The 16,375-nt window shown below is 39.9% G+C and overlaps 1 protein-coding gene across 7 annotated transcripts in view; it reads right to left on the reverse strand.

Moving 5' to 3' along the window:
• The window catches only part of DNAI7 (dynein axonemal intermediate chain 7), an 82,196-nt gene that overhangs the window by 16,221 nt on the left and 49,600 nt on the right, over positions 1 to 16,375 (reverse strand). For all 7 annotated transcript variants that reach the window (XM_070453791.1, XM_070453789.1, XM_070453790.1 and 4 more), the window contains 2 exons: positions 1,613 to 1,688; positions 388 to 548 (listed from right to left, as the gene is read on the reverse strand). In XM_070453791.1, coding sequence (XP_070309892.1) covers positions 388 to 548; positions 1,613 to 1,688 — 237 coding nt within the window. The remainder of the gene's footprint in view (positions 1 to 387; positions 549 to 1,612; positions 1,689 to 16,375) is intronic.

Consider the following 16,375-nt stretch of genomic DNA (forward strand, 5'->3'; position numbering starts at 1 on the left):
TGGCCAGCTGAGGAGATGCAACTGAGCTGGTACAGCTCACAAAGCTGGAAATGTTCACCACCTGGCCCTTTACAGAAAAGATCTGATGACCTCTGAAAATGACTGGCATTATTATGGCCAAATTGGCATAATATAAACAGTGTTACAGGTTTACAATTAAGTTAACAGGTATGAATTCTAGTTTTAAAATCCATTAGTATTTCAGATTCCTCTCCTTTAGTGTCTGATTTTGATTCATAAATTCAAGACAGCTTAAAATTACATTTTCTGCATTTGTGCTTGTTTAATAGGGTTAAATCATTTTAGGGTTAAATAGATGTTAAATCATTTCAGATAAAGCATGAGAAATTATTTTATCCATAAATTTTGATTCAAGAATCAACCTACTTCCACAATCATCCAGCCCTTCATTGGTTTACACTGTGGAGGAAGCTCCAAAATATCCAAGTGGTACACTCCGCCCAGGGTTGTGAATTGGCATAAATCAACCTCATCTTCTTCAAGGAAATAGGGCTTTTCACAAGCATTCTCTAGCAGCAACTCCTGTGCTGAAATTAATCAGATTGATTGAGTTTCTAAATAGATCACAACATTTCTGTATTTTCTTAATGGGGAAATGAAAGCATTCTAATACTGGTAAAGAAAATTTTTATTTAGCAACTACACATTTTCAGAATGTGGTTAATTCAAAATCATTCACTTGAAAGTAGGAACAGGCATGCATAATGTTAGGATGCAGGGGAGGGCCCCATTTATATTTTTCATAGGAAAATTATAAGGATTACAGAAAAGTTATAACGATATAAACCTAGTTGACTGTTGACACAAAAGTGCACTGGAAAAAGTGAGGTGGACAAGAAGTCTGCTATAAAAACTATGCTAAGAACTGTATAAAAAATATATTCCTAAGGAGTTTCTGGGAAAGAAGCAAAATGATAAAGTTAATGAAAAAGATTACATAAATCTCAAACTAGAAGTTCTACAAATTAGACATCACTATCATCTTGACATTTTAAAACTGTATCCAACTGTTATTTGCCAGGATAAGACTAAATACAAAAGTGTGAAGAAATTTCTAACTTTGTATATGTGTTTATGAATGTTTAAGGCAATATTGCTTGTAATAACAAAAAAATTTAGAAATAACCTTATTTAAAGTCCTTATTAATAGATGATAATTTCCCAGGGCATTACATAGATACTTTAAAAAGTAAGGTTACCAATGTGTTCTGACTTAGAATAATGTTGAATATTATTCATTTAAGTGGAATATGTACTGTGTTTCATGTGTGTATGTACAATAACAAATATTGTTAGGTAAAAAAAGTAACTTTCAATAAGAATATTCACATAATATGAAATTCATATAATATTCATATCATATAAAATATGATGGTTTTATTTAAAATAAAAAAGAGAGAGAAACAGACAGAATACAACAAATTCAAAAGAATTGTTAACACTGGTTATCTCAGAAGAGAGATGAGGAAGAATTTTCACTTTAAATATATTTCTGCGACATCTGAGTTGATTTTCTAATATCCCTGTGTTTCTTTTGTAAGCAGAAAATCCCAGTCAAGTTAAATTCTAAAAATGTGACTTAGAAGAATACCTGCTGAAACTGTTTGACTTAGTAATTTCATCTCCATTTCATATTTTGTGGTTTCAGGTTCTTCCTGGACAGGACACTGCAGAGAACACAAGGACAGATGGGGGTGATTGTCAGTGTCACAGCCCAGCCCAGATTCACTCTCTTCCTCTTCTAGGTCCCACTAGGTTTCTGCTACCTTAATTCCAGGACCCCAAATGGACACTTGCTCTGGTCTTAAACTGGACTCAAAAATAACACTTTAAAAATTTATTTAAAACCTCACAAGGCCAGGAGCTAGTTGCTCAGATTCTCTGTGGAAAACCCCCAAGCATAAAACAGAGGGACTAGGAAGCCATGCAAGCTATACAAATATTATTTATACTGGCATTTTGGTTTTAGCCAAGTTTTTGACTTTGCTTGATTTTGGCAATAAAGTCTCTGAGTAATTCCAAAGCCTGTTTTTGGGTAAGCCCCAAGAAAATTAAAGATGCCATGCCCTAAGTAATGTAGAAGATATTATTATATCCTGGTAGAGCAAAACAGAATACTATTTACAAAGAGAGGACAGAGGAATTTAAACATGCCATGTGGCACAGTGGTAAAGAATTTGCCAGCCAATGCAGGAGATGTGGGTTTGATCCCTGGGTCAGGATGATCCCCCGGAGTAAGAAATGGCAACCCACTCCAATATTCCTGCTGGAAACTCCCATGGACAGAGGATCCTGGCAGGCTCCAGTCCATGGGGTCGCAAAGAATCAGACATGACTGAATGACTGAGCACACAGGCACGCCATTAACTTACCTTTGTGAACTTAAGCAAGTCATTTAACCATTACGAGTCACAAGGCCCTGATCTAACAACTGATTTGGTATGCATCTGTGCACTAGACATATAATACCTCTTATAAACAATCCTAAGCTATATCTTCATTTTACAAAAAGGGAACTGAAGCTTATGGAGATAACTGGTCTAAGGGTCCAATAAAATAATAAAAGTAAAGAATGCTGTACACTGTAAATGACTAAATAAATGCAGTGCTACTATAAAACTTTAGCGTGTGTGTGTGCTAACATTTGCAAATAGGAAGGATTATATCCAGAAAAATTCATTTGCCCTCAAACACCACCTGTCCTTTTATACAGCAATAGAAGAAAGAACCTTACACCAGAATCCTAGTCAGAAGCTTAACATCAGTTAATCCCACCATGCTGCTCATCCTCATCTACCATACAAAGCCAAGTCCTTTTTAGTAAATGTTCTTTTCTCTTACTTTCTTCACTATATTTCCCTGTATCTTCCTCTTGTCCAGTTTTAATACTATGCATTCTCTGCCAACCTTTTCATCAAGCCTCTGACACTTCTCACTCACTAACTCATTCATTCAATGAAGCTTTACTGAGTGCCTGAATTGTACGACATCACTAGATGCTAGGAGTAAAAAGAAAGAAAAAGCCAAGGTCCTTGCTTAAGGAACTGCCAGTCTACTAGGGAAGCAGGTAAACAAAGTGGGCGCTATAGTGCAGGAAGGGGTCCACAAGAGAAACGCAAAGGAAGACTGGTTAATTCTGTGGGAAAACAGTCTGTGGGTGGTAAAAACGGAAAACACTACAGGAAGGTGGTAAAGTTTGAACTAAATCTTGAAAGATAATTAGGTCTTCTCAAAAATGGTGGGAGAGAATTCCAAGTGTGAGTGAAGGAGGAAAGGCATGTAGCAAAACAGAGGGTTCCAAACACCCCCAAGTGGTCAGGTATGGTTGGAATGAGACAGGCTAGGAGGGTAAAGATCTGAAGCTGGAGAGAGGCAAGGTCCAACTTCTGGAGAGCCTTGGATGCCGCTCTAAAGATTAGATTTTCTTCCATGTGTAGAAGAGAGCCCCAAAAAGACTTACTAGGAAAGTAACATGAAGAAATGCATTTGGAAAGGGTTTTTTCTGGTGGCCAGATAATGACATATCGCTTAGTAAAGAGTAGGGAATCCAGGGACTTTCTTATTGGTCCAGTGGTTGAGAGTCTGTCTTGCACTGCAGAGAACACGGATTGGATCCCTGGTCAGGGAACTAGGGTCTCATATGATGCAGAGAAACTAAGCCCAAGGGCTGTGGCTACCGAGACCGTGTGCTCTGGAGCCCGCGCCACAACTAGAGGGTCCGAGCACCACAACAAAAGATCCCACATGATGCAGCTAAGACCTGATACATCTGAGTAAGTCAATAAAATAAAACAAACAAACAAATAAATATTCAGAGTAGGAAGTCCCAAGGTAAAAGGATCAGGGCACAAGTCAAGATAGATGCAATCAAAGGTCATTAGAAGGAGCTTAGATGAGAGATGATGAGGAAGTAAATCAACATAGCTTGGATGGAGAATGGATATGGAAAACTGATTTTCCAATGCTTGGCTTAGGCAATAAGACAGATGGTGGTAACAATTATCAAGAAAAGGAAGAATTGGTTTGGGGGGGAAAAGAAGTAAATCTGATTGTGGATACGTTGAATTTGAGATGCCCATGGGACATCTAGGTGGCCTTTGATATTCTCTACCATTAAAAAGCCAGCTGCATTTCTTTCTTACAGGAAGGAGATTTTCTCTGACAACAGTATCAAAAGGTATCAAACCACCAAGGGAGTCAGGCTTTCCAATTCACAGTTTCAAACATTTGAGAATTCTTCAGCATGCAGATCAGACTGGTTTTCTACGTAGCAGGGAGACCAGAGAATTTATACCTTTTCAACAGAACCTTGATAACCACAGTACTTCAGTATGCAACAACAGGAATTTATCAGCATCTCATTCATCACATAATAGAATAATCTTGTATTTAGCTCAAAATATTGTGCTATAATTCACAATTTTTATAATTTTATGTTATTCTTCAGCTTAATTGACTCTGTTTTGAAGCTAGACTTCTAGAGAATGGAAGCAATGGGTCAATTTACACTCTGGTGCAAGCTCCTGAATCTTGGTAACTATTCTAGAATGTTTTCCTGTCATCAGGGCTAGAACATACTCCTGCACAAAAAGTAAACTCCAAACCACATTTATTGATCCTATAATCCTTTAGCATTTTACACATTCTAAAAGCTCCTTCTGTTTCTTGGCAATGAAGCTGGAAAAAATGCTTCTTTCTTCACATTATCATCATGTTTATATCTGCTAAAGAAAAGTACTCTTTCAACATAACTGTTTCAGAAAATTTTCCACATACTTTTTTCTTATAGCTAAATTTTAATACACAGTGTTTTGTCAAGTCTCAACAATTACCAAAGTGGAGTTTTTCTTTGAATTACACTAAATTTATAATAAGTGTATTTTAAAAATAACATTTTAAAAACTGTTTGCGTGGAAATGTGGACAGAATAGGAAGCAGAGAAGGTAGTTAAAGTATAACTTTTTCAATGACATCTTGGTTCAACTGGTTTATGAATTGGCTTCTAACATGGAAGAACTTCATAGAACACTAGCAAAGTATTTTTCATTGCAACTTGATTAATGTGCAGTTACTTTAATGTGGAAATTATTTTAATATGTATGTAACTTGAATTTGAATAAAAACATAACTTGGATCATGAATAAGATCATGAAAGCTGAGTAGAAATTCCAGAAATAGATCTCAGGAGCCACTTGGGAATGCAGCATATGGCATTTCAGATCAATAGGAAAAACCTAGGTTTATATGGTAAGTGTTTTGAGAGCACTCACTAAGATCTGAAATAAAATAAATTTAGATTCTACCCTACTTTACACATTTAGAAAAGGCAGAGGAAGCAGAAACAAATTGCCAACATCTGTTGGATCATAGAAAAAGCAAGAGAATTCCAGAAAAACATCTACTGCTGCTTTATTGATTACGCCAAATCTTTGTGTAGATCACAACAAACTATGGAAAATTCTTAAAGAGATGGGAATATCAGACCACCTGACCTGCCTCCTGAGAAATGTGTAGGCAGGTCAAGAAGCAACAGTTAGAACTGGACATGGAACAACAGACAGGTTCCAAACTGGGGAAGGAGTATGTCAAGGCTGTATATTGTCACCCTGCTTATGTAACTTACATGCAGAATACATCATGGAAAATGTTGGAATGGAGGAAGCACAAGCTCGAATCAAGATTGCCAAGAGAAATATCAATAACCTCAGATACGCAGATGACACCACCCTTATGGCCGAAAGTGAAGAGGAAGTGAAGAGCCTATTGATGAAAGTGAAAGAAGAGAGTGAAAAGGCTGGCTTAAAACTCAACATTCAAAAAAAACTAAGATCATGGCATCCGGTCCCATCACTTCATAGCAAATAAATGGGGAAACAGTGGAAACAGTGACTGACTTTATTTTTCTGGGCTCCAAAATCACTGCAGATGTTCATTGCAGCCATGAAATTAAAAGATGCTTACTCCTTGGAAAAAAAGTTGTGACCAATCTAGATAGCATATTAAAAAGCAGAGATATTACTTTGTCAACAAAGGTCTGTCTAGTCAAGGCTATGGTTTTTCCAGTAGTCATGTATGGATGTGAGAGTTGGACTGTAAAGAAAGCTGAGTGCCGAAGAATTGATGCTTTTGAAGTGTGGTGTTGGAGAAGACTCTTGAGAGTCCCTTGGACTGCAAGGAGATCCATCCACTCCATCCTGAAGGAGATCAGTCCTCGGTATTCATTGGTAGGACTGATGTTGAAGCTGAAACTCCAATACTTTGGCCACCTGATGCGAAGAGCTGACTCATTTGAAAAGACCCTGATGCTGGGAAAGATTGAGGGCAGAAGGGGATGACAGAGGATGAGATGGCTGGATGGCATTACCGACTCAATGGACATGAGTTTGGGTGGACGCCGGGAGTTGGTGATGGACAGGGAGGCCTGGCGTGCTGTGGTTCATACAGTCCCAAAGAGTCGGACACGACTGAGCAACCAAACTGAACTGAACTGACCATGTTTCTAGGGCTTTCCAGGTTGCGCAGTTGGTGTGAGTGAGTGTCACTCAGTCGTGTCCAACTCTCTGTGACCCCATGGACTATAGCCCGCCAAGACCACCAGGCTCCACTGTCCATGGAATTTTCCAGGCAAGAATACTGGAGTGGGTTGCCATTTCCTTCTCCAGGGGATCTTCCCAACCCAGGGATTGAAATTGTACCTCTTGAGTCTCCTGCACTGGCGAGTTCTTTACCAACTGCAAGCCTTCCTTGGTGACTCAGATGGTAAAGAATCTGCCTGCTAGGCAGGAGACCCTACAGTCTTTGCAGTCGCAAAGAGTCGGACAGGACTGAAAGTGTACACACACGCACCAGGCTTCCACTTTAGGCCCTCACAATCTGTTCTCTGCACAGTGGTCAGAATAACCTTTCTAAGTCATGAACAATGCCACTCTCCTACTTAAATAGCCCTCTAATGGCATCTCATTGAATCTACAGTAAAATCTTAACTTCTCCCTCTGGCCTGCAAAGCCCTGCTTCACCTGGCTTCTGCTTTCCTCTCTCACATCATCACATCCCACTTTCTTCCTTGTCCACTCTACGTCAGTCCACTGGCCTTCTTCCTGGTCCTCACTTCTGTCTAATAACCTTTGTCATTATATAGCTGATTCCCTCTGGCCATGTGGGTCTCAGCTTTAATAAGAACTAATCACACAAGCCATCTGTAACTATCCAATTTAGCTACTACCAGTCCCTCCTACCATACCCTCCTGTTTAATTCTGCATATGCATTTATTAATATCAGCTATCTCCAGTTTTTTCTGACTTGTTGGTTTCTCCTGACATGCAAGTATTATAAATCATGAGAGCAGGAATCTCATTTGCCCTTCACCACTGTCCCCTGAGGGCCAGATAGTGCCAACATATATAAGTAGGCATTCAAAAAAATATTTGCTGAGTGAGTAAAATAATAAGAACAAGGTTCAAGGTATGACCAGGTAAATGGGTGGTCCAAGTAACTTTGTGGGAAGCCGAAGGTTGTTGACTGTTAAAGGTAGGTTTTTTCATGTGGGCTATTCTCGTAGACTCTAAATCTATCCATGATGATGCCAAGAAGTCCTCAAATCTCTAAGGCTATTTCTCCACACTTTTTCCTCTGAGCAGAATAATTTCCTTTCCATCTAAACTCCTCCATACCTATCAAGAGATTTAGCCCAAATGCTATCTCATCAGAGAAGACTTCCAATCTGTTCAATTCTGTTCTTTTCTTTTTTGGATTTATTTCTCTCTCTTAACTCCCATGCCTAATCTCTCTCATTACATATATCAGAATATATGGTAACTGTTACACTTCTCCTCCTCAATCAAATTTCATATAGAAGATAATTAGTAAATTTTATGTTTCATATATATGTTTTACATATTACACAGACTCATATTTATATTAAATATATGTGTGTGTGCTCAGTCACTTGGCCATGTACAACTTTTTGCGGCCCCATGGACTGTAGACTGCCAGGCTCCTCTGTTCATGGAATTTTCCAGGCAAGAAAACTGGAGTGGGTTGCCATTCCCTTCTCCAGGGGATCTTCCCAAACCAGAGATCGAACCTAGGTCTCTTGTGTCTCCTGCACCGGCAGGCTGATTCTTTACCACTAGCGCCACCTGGGAAGTCCATATTAGATATATACAATAGATACATACTCACATTTATGTTAAATCTGTTTAGAGTATCTTAAAGACAAAGGCTATTCTTTTAAAAATAATTTTATTTTGTCCATTTATTGTTTGGTTGCATTCAGTCTTCACTGTTGCACAAGGGGGCTACTCTCCAGCGGCAGTGTGGGGGCTTAGCTACCCTGTGGTATGTGGAATCTTCCCAGACCAGGGATCAAACCCATGTCCCCTGCAATGGTGAGCGGATTCTTAACCACTGGACCACTAAGGAAGTCCAAAGGCTATTCTTAACTTGAATTTTAAAATTTTCAAAGGTTCATATATTATCATGCATGTCGCTTAGATCACCAAAATATTTCTGAACATAATTATTTTTATCTAAAAAAGCAATTTTTCTCATATTGTGCTATGCTTAAATCGTGCTATTCTAAAATTTTTCAAAGATATGTTCATTGGGAAGACAGCATTAGCCAATACTGCCAATATTATTGCATTAGTAGTACTACATCCGTAAATGAACTGAAATGTGGTATTCAGAGCCCTCTAGTGGCATAATTCTTAATAGACCCATGAAAAAGAGACATAATTTGGACCATCTTCTAAATCAAAGAGATTTAATTTTTAAATTAACAAAGTACTAAACACTTGGTATTTATAATCAGATCACGTATCAAGCATAATTCAGGTATTTGGGGCCATAAATTTCTACTATACTATACTATACTAAATTTTACTATACTAAAATTTGCCTTGCAATCTGCCTCCAAATTTGTTAAAAAGATACAGTATTTACTTATTAGCATTTATTTATTAAAAAGAAATGTAGCAGTAAATTAAAATATGCCAACCTAAAATTATAAAAATAAGCAACTTATCCTAAAGAAAAAGTTTTCAAAATAGAGAAATCTCTTCCTCTAAAGCCAAACACAGTAAGTCTGCCTACTGATCTTACAGGCAGCCCCACACAAACACATGCACATACACAAACAAGTTAAAGTTTCATGAATTTATATGCCAGCTTTTAAATTTTATAATGTACTTTGCCACACCAAGAAAACAGTGTTATGAGTGAATTTAGGGTTAGGATAGTTTCTATGTTGCTGTGAGTATAAAGGAATATGAACCTCACCACCATCCATAAATATTGCTTCACATTCTGAGTTACAGCTGGACTGCAAGAAGCACATTTCTTCTGAGGCTGCTGTGAGGTTGGAAGTGAAACTTTCCTGTCACCACATGTACATATACCAGATCACTCCAGGGGTCACAACTGCGGAGGAGAGGGTCCCAAGAATTCCTGGTGACAAGCCTGTAGATTCCTAAAGTAGCACAAATGGTTCCAGCACAGCCAACTGGAATGGAGTCTTAATTAAGTGCCTCCAAAACACAGAACAATCTTAAGGTGGGTTCTGGCTGACTTCTTTCATATGGCAAGTGTTCTTACACAAGTTGTTCACAACAAATCAAGTTAGGGCCTACTTTTAATCACTTAACCATCCATCCATTCGCTTATTCCTTCATCCATTCAACAAACATTTAGGAACTTCCCTGGTGGTCCTTCTCATATTGTTCATGGGCTTCTCAAGGCAAGAACACTGAAGTGGTTTGCCATTCCCTTCTCCAGTGGACCACATCTTGTCAGAACTCTCTACCATGACCTATCTTGGGTGGCCCTGCACAGCATAGCTCATGAATTTGAGCAAACTCCGGGAAGCAGTGAAGGACAGGGAAACCGGGCATGCTGCAGTCCATAGGGTCGCAAAGAGCCAGATACAACATAGTGACTGAACAACAGCTGGCAGTCCAGTGGTTGAGACTTCACCTCACAATGCAAGTTTGGGTGCAAGTTTGACCCCAGGTCAGACAGCTAGGACCCCACATGATTAGAGGCCAAAAAGCAAAACATAAAAAATAGAAGCAATATTGTAACAAATTCAATACAGACTTTAAAACTGGTCCACATTACAATTACACTCATCTCACACGCTAGTAAAGTAATGCTCAAAATTCTCCAAGCCAAGCTTCAGCAATATGTGAACCGTGAAATCCAGATGTTCAAGCTAGTTTTAGAAAAGGCAGAGGAACCAGAGATCAAATTGCCAACATCCGCTGGATCATCGAAAAAGCAAGAGAGTTCCAGAAAAACATCTATTTCTGCTTTATTGACCATGCCAAAGCCTTTGACTGTGTGGATCACAATAAACTATGGAAAATTCTGAAAGAGATGGGAATACCAGACCACCTGACCTGCCTCTTGAGAAATCTGTATGCAGGTCAGGAAGCAACAGTGAGAAATGGATACGGAACAACAGACTGGTTCTAAATAGGAAAAGGAGCATGTCAAGCCTGTATATTGTCACCCTGCTTATTTAACTTATATGCAGAGTACATCATGGGAAATGTTGGACTAGAGGAAGCACAAGCTCGAATCAAGATTGCCAAGAGAGAAATATCAATAACCTCAGATATGCAGATGACACCACCCTTATGGCAGAAAGTGAAGAGGAACTAAAAAGCCTCTTGATGAATGTGAAAGAAGAGAGTGAAAAAGTTGGCTTAAAGCTCAACATTCAGAAAACTAAGATCATGGTATCTGGTCCCATCACTTCATGGCAAATAGATGGGGAAACAGTGGAAACAGTGGCTGACTTTTACTTTTCTGGGCTCCAAAATCACTGCAGATGTTGATTGCAGGCGTGAAATTAAAAGATGTTTACTCCTTGGAAGGAAAGTTATGACCAACCTAGACAGTATATTCAAAAGCAGAGACATTACTTTGTCAACAAAGATCCGTCTAGTCAAGGCTATGGTTTCTCCAGTAGTCATGTATGGTTGTGAGAGTTGGACTGTAGAGAAAGCCGAGCACGGAAGAATTGATGCTTTTGAACTGTGGTGTTGGAGAAGACTCTTGAGAGTCCCTTGGACTGCAAGGAGATTCTACCAGTCCATCCTAAAGGAGATCAGTCCTGGGTGTTAATTGGAAGAACTGATGCTGAAGCTGAAACTCCAATACTTTGGCCACCTGATGCGAAGAACTGACTCACTGGAAAAGACCCTGATGCTGGGAATGATTGAAGGCGAGGAGAAGGGAATGACAGAGGATGAGATGGTTGGATGGCATCACCGACTCAATGGACATGAGTTTGGGTGAACTCCCAGAGTTGGTGATGGACAGGGAGGCCTGGCATGCTGCAGTCCATGGGGTCGCAAAGAGTCGGACACAATTGAGCAACTGAACTGAAGAAAATCTTTAAAAAAATACATTATTGATTCCTATCATGTACTAGGACTTGTGCTTACTGGAAATGTGAAGTCTATCAAGATATCCTTATCCTTAAGATCATAACTTAGTGTTTAAGTTAACAATTCTAATCATTAAACAGAAGGATAGGAGCACAGTAGAAAGACATCTAATTTAGCCTCACAATGAGGGGAGAACTTTGTGGAGGTAAGATTGAAAGTGATGGAATGAAATTTATATTTTAAAGCTGGACAAGAAAATGTAAGCATAACATGTTCCCTGCCGGCACTGGCCCTCCCTACTGTACAATGGGCATATGCATTATGCATGAGCCAGACCTCCTGAAACGTGGGAATGCTTACCACAAAAATCAGTGTTTTTACCCTTCTTCTGAGGTTGGTAAGGTAAATTATTGAAGTTTAGCATTCTTTCCCAACTATGCAAGGGGTCGTGGTGATTTACTGCTCACTTTGTACATACCCAGATTATGTATCTTTGGTGTACTTTATGTAAAATGTCAGTGTATCATTTTGATGTATGATCCATTGCCTCCAAAATGTAGGTGACTAGTCTTGACTTCTAACAAGTGGAACAGTTCTCAGAGCTTCTGAGAGTCTGTCTCTCAGGTTATAATGATCAAATTGGCCCAAATAAAATTCTTTTTTCTCTTAACTCGATAATTAACTGAATTTTTATCAACAAATGTAAATCTTAAAAGACAAGTAAATGTTAGGTAAAGTGGATGAGGTTGATGGCAGGAAGGGACTTCCACAAGGACAGAATAGCAAGTAGAGTGTCATGAACAGAGGCTTATCATGAACTTTCCATTTCTAAAACCAAAAACGGAAAAGAAAACATTGGGTTGGCCAAAAAAGTTTGTTTGGGTTTTTCCATATGATGTTCCTGAAAAATCCAAATGAACTTTTTGGCCAACCCAATATATTGTTTCATTTTTTATTAGGAAAGGAATGTGTGTTCAGTACATTTTTACTGAAAAGTCAAACAATACATAAGTGTAAAGAGAATAAGAAATAACTGGTAGTAATACCATCCTGGGGGTTCCCAGGTGATGCAATGGTAAAGAATCTGCCTGCCAATGCAGGAGATGCAAGAGACATGGTTTCAGTCCCTGGGTCAGGAAGATCTGCTGGAGGAGGAAATGGCAATCCATTTCAGTATCCTTGCCTGGAAAATCCCTCGGATAGAGGAGTATGGCAGTCTACAGTCCATGGAGCTGAAAAGAGTGAGACGTAACTGAGCGACTGAGCACATACATACCATCCCAACTTTCTCATACTCCCCCTCCTCCTGACTCCAGGACAGACACTGTTTAGTTAAGCAGGCTGTCAGATTTTGTTCTATGATTTCACAACTAAGTATTTTTTTCCCTGGCTCAGATAGTGAAGAATCCACCTGCATTTGCGGGAGACCTGGGTTCAATCCCTGGGTTGGGAAGATCCCCTAGAGGAGGGCATGGCAACCCACTCCAGTATTCTTACTTGGAGAATCTCTGTGGACAGAGGAGCCTGGTGGGCGATAGTCCATGGGGTTACAAAGTGTTGGACACGACTGAGTGACTAAGCGCAGCACAGGACATTGCAAATATAGTTTCATTCTTTAAAAAAACCTTGAGAAAGCATCTTAGGTATTTTTCCACATTAAAGTTATAGGTTCTAGTCCAAGATGGCGACGTAGGAGGATCCGGAAGCCATCTCCTCCCACAGACACCCTGCATCCACAGCTGCACATGGAAAAATTTTCTCTTAAAAAAAAAAACACACACACACCCAAAAGCTAACTGAGTAACTCCTCCACATGGTGCAAGTTGGAAAACGTCCATACTGAAGTGGGTAGCTGAGGCTGGGACACAGTCTCACCACAAACCCATCCCTGTGCAGCAATCCACAATCAGAAGGGAACTCACAAGCAAGAGGGGGAACAGAGAGTCTGAATACCACATCAGGCCTCAGCTTTTAACACCTGCGCCTAAGAAACTAGCCCCTCCAATATCTAGCTTTGAAAGCCAATAGGACTTACTTCCACCAGGACCATAAGGCTACACGAACTGAGAAGCAGTTATTAAAGAGCCCCCTGCATAGACTCATCTGCCCCAGGGCCCAGAGCAAAGGGGGCCAGCTGAAAAGCAACCTGATTTTCCGTGGAAGAGGCTTATCTGATTATTTTAAAGTGTAGGCCTCTAGATGCCCATCAGCAGACGAATGGATAAGGAAGCTGTGGTACATATACACCATGGAATATTACTCAGCCATTAAAAAGAATTCATTTGAATCAGTTCTAATGAGATGGATGAATCTGGAGACCATTATACAGAATGAAGTAAGCCAGAAAGATAAAGACCAATACAGTATATATACAGAATATATATATATATATATATTCCATGGAATGTATATGGAATTTAGAAAGATGGTAACGATAACCCTATATGCAAAACAGAGAAAGAGACACAGATGTACAGAAGAAACTTTCGGACTCTGTGGGAGAAGGCGAGGGTGGGATGTTTCGAGAGAACAGCATCGAAACATGTATATTATCAAGGGTGAAACACATCACCAGCCCAGGTTGGATGCATGAGACAAGTGCTCAGGGCTGGTGCATTGGGAAGACCCAGAGGGATCGGGTGGAGAGGGAGGTGGGAGGAGGGATCGGGATGGGGAACACATGTAAATCCATGGCTAATTCATGTCAATGTGTAACAAAAACCACTACAATATTGTAACGTAATTAGCCTCCAACTAATAAAAATAAATGGAAAAAAAAAATAAAGTGTAGGCCTGAGGGGCAGGCATGTACTATAACACACACCAAGGGAACTTATGAATTACATTCCCAAAACAGAGGCCAGTGGGCACCATATCTTTGTGCTTCCCTTTTATTTTGCTCAAAGACTGCCAGTATCTCCCCCAAAGGAGCTTACATCACCCAGGAGCTAACCCTAGATCACCTGGCTCTGGTGGCTGGTGGGGCTCACCCGCACAGGTCCCACTAGACTGAAACAAACGAAAAAAGAGCTCCTAACTGGTAGACTACCACCCCAAGGCCCAGCAGCTCAGCGTGAAACAGTCCTAAGGGTTTATCAGCTATGACGGTTTATGGCTTAAGGGGCAGGCTTCCAACAACACTCATCTGACAGCCCACTATAATCCTCCCTAGAGACTTCGGAAGGCAGGCACAGTCGGTTTTGAGCACCAGTATTTCTCAGGAGAAGCTCGTTCATGTATCTGGCACCCTGGTTTTGACATCTGGTATGTAGGTGACTCAGTGGTAAAGAATCAACCTGCCAAACAAGAGATACATGTTCGATCCCTGGGTTGGGAAGATCCCCTGGAGAAGAAAATAGTAACCTACTTCAGTATTCTTGCCTGGAAAACCCCATGGGCAGAGCAGCCTAGTGGGCTACACATGGGGTCACAAAGAATCGGACATGACTGAGCTACTAAATAACAACATCACCACCCTGGTTTTTATGGCTGCTGCCCAGGGAGTGGCCTCTGAGTGCTTGATTCTGGTGCCCAGTAGAGCTTGGATTCATTGGTTCAACAGGATGGGAGCAAGGGAAGAAGTAGCTTTTAACTATCACCTCAAGGCTCAGCTCAGAGGGAGTAGAAAATTCCAAAAGACCATCTCTCAGTCTACCCCTGAGAGAGGACAAATATATGCATATTTGTATATTTTTTAAGTTGTTGCTTGGGAATTCCCTGGTGGTCCAGTAGTTAGGACTCTGTACTTTCACTACTGAGGGCATGGATTCAATCCCCAGTCGGGGAACTGAGATACTGCAAGCCATGAAGCTCAGTCAAAAACAAAGAAAAAAAGGTTGTTGATTGAAGGTCTGGCTTTAGGCTGGACCTGGGTGCTGACTGAATTCCTTCCTTTTGGGACACTGACAGCTCTTGGCACACCCTCAACTGCTGGGAGTCACTAAAAATAAAGTAGGTGCTTGTACCATCACAAAGAATTGAGAGAAAACAAAAGCAGTGTTGAAGGATAAATTTCACCTCCTAGACAAGGCTTCTCCTTCAACCCTGGGAGAGATGGCTGTTTTGTCTAACCAATACGGAGAGTCAAGGAAAGTGAAGAAAGAGAGGAATATATTCCAAACAAAAGAAAAATATAAAATCTCAGAAAAAGACTTTAATGATTTACCTGATTAAAGACTCAGATGAAAGGTCATAGAGATGCTCACTGAGCCTAGGAGAAGAATAAAGGAACATACTGAAAATTCTAACAAAGAAAAAATGTAAGAAAGTACCAAATAGAAGTCATGGAGCTGAAGAATAAAATAACTGAACTGAAAAAATACAACAGAGAGATTCAACAGCATACTGGATAAAGCAGGAGAAAAGGATCAGAGAACTCACAGACAAGGCAGTAGAACTCACCCAAGCAGAAAGAAAAAAGAATGAGAAAAAGTAAAGACAGCTTGAGAGACTTATGGAACAATCAAGCAGAGCACCATTTGCATTATAGGGGTCCCAGATGGACAGGAGAGAGAGAAGGGCCAGAAAACTTATTTGAAGAAGTAATGGATGAAAACTTTCCAACCTGGGGGATGAAAGAGACATCCAAAACCAGGAAGCCCAGAGTTCCAAGGAAAGATAAATTCAAAGAAGCTCACACCAAGATATACTATAATTAAAGCACCAAAAGTTAAAGACAGGGAAGAATCTTAAAAGCAGCAGGATAAAACAACTTATTACATACAAAAAGTGAAAAACTGAAAGTGAAGTCGCTCAGTCGTGTCCAACTCTTACTACAAAGGAGCTTCCATAAGACTATAAGCACATTTTTCAACAGAAAATCTGTAGGCCAGAAGAGAGTGGAATAACATATTCAACGGGCTATTAATAAAAGAAAAAAAAAAGTAAAATACTCTACCCAGTAACATTTTCATTCAGAAGTGAAGAACAGATGAAGAGTCTTCCAGACAAGCAAAAACTA

Source organism: Odocoileus virginianus, chromosome 23, assembly GCF_023699985.2.
Source record: "Odocoileus virginianus isolate 20LAN1187 ecotype Illinois chromosome 23, Ovbor_1.2, whole genome shotgun sequence".
NCBI classification, from domain to species: domain Eukaryota; kingdom Metazoa; phylum Chordata; class Mammalia; order Artiodactyla; family Cervidae; genus Odocoileus; species Odocoileus virginianus.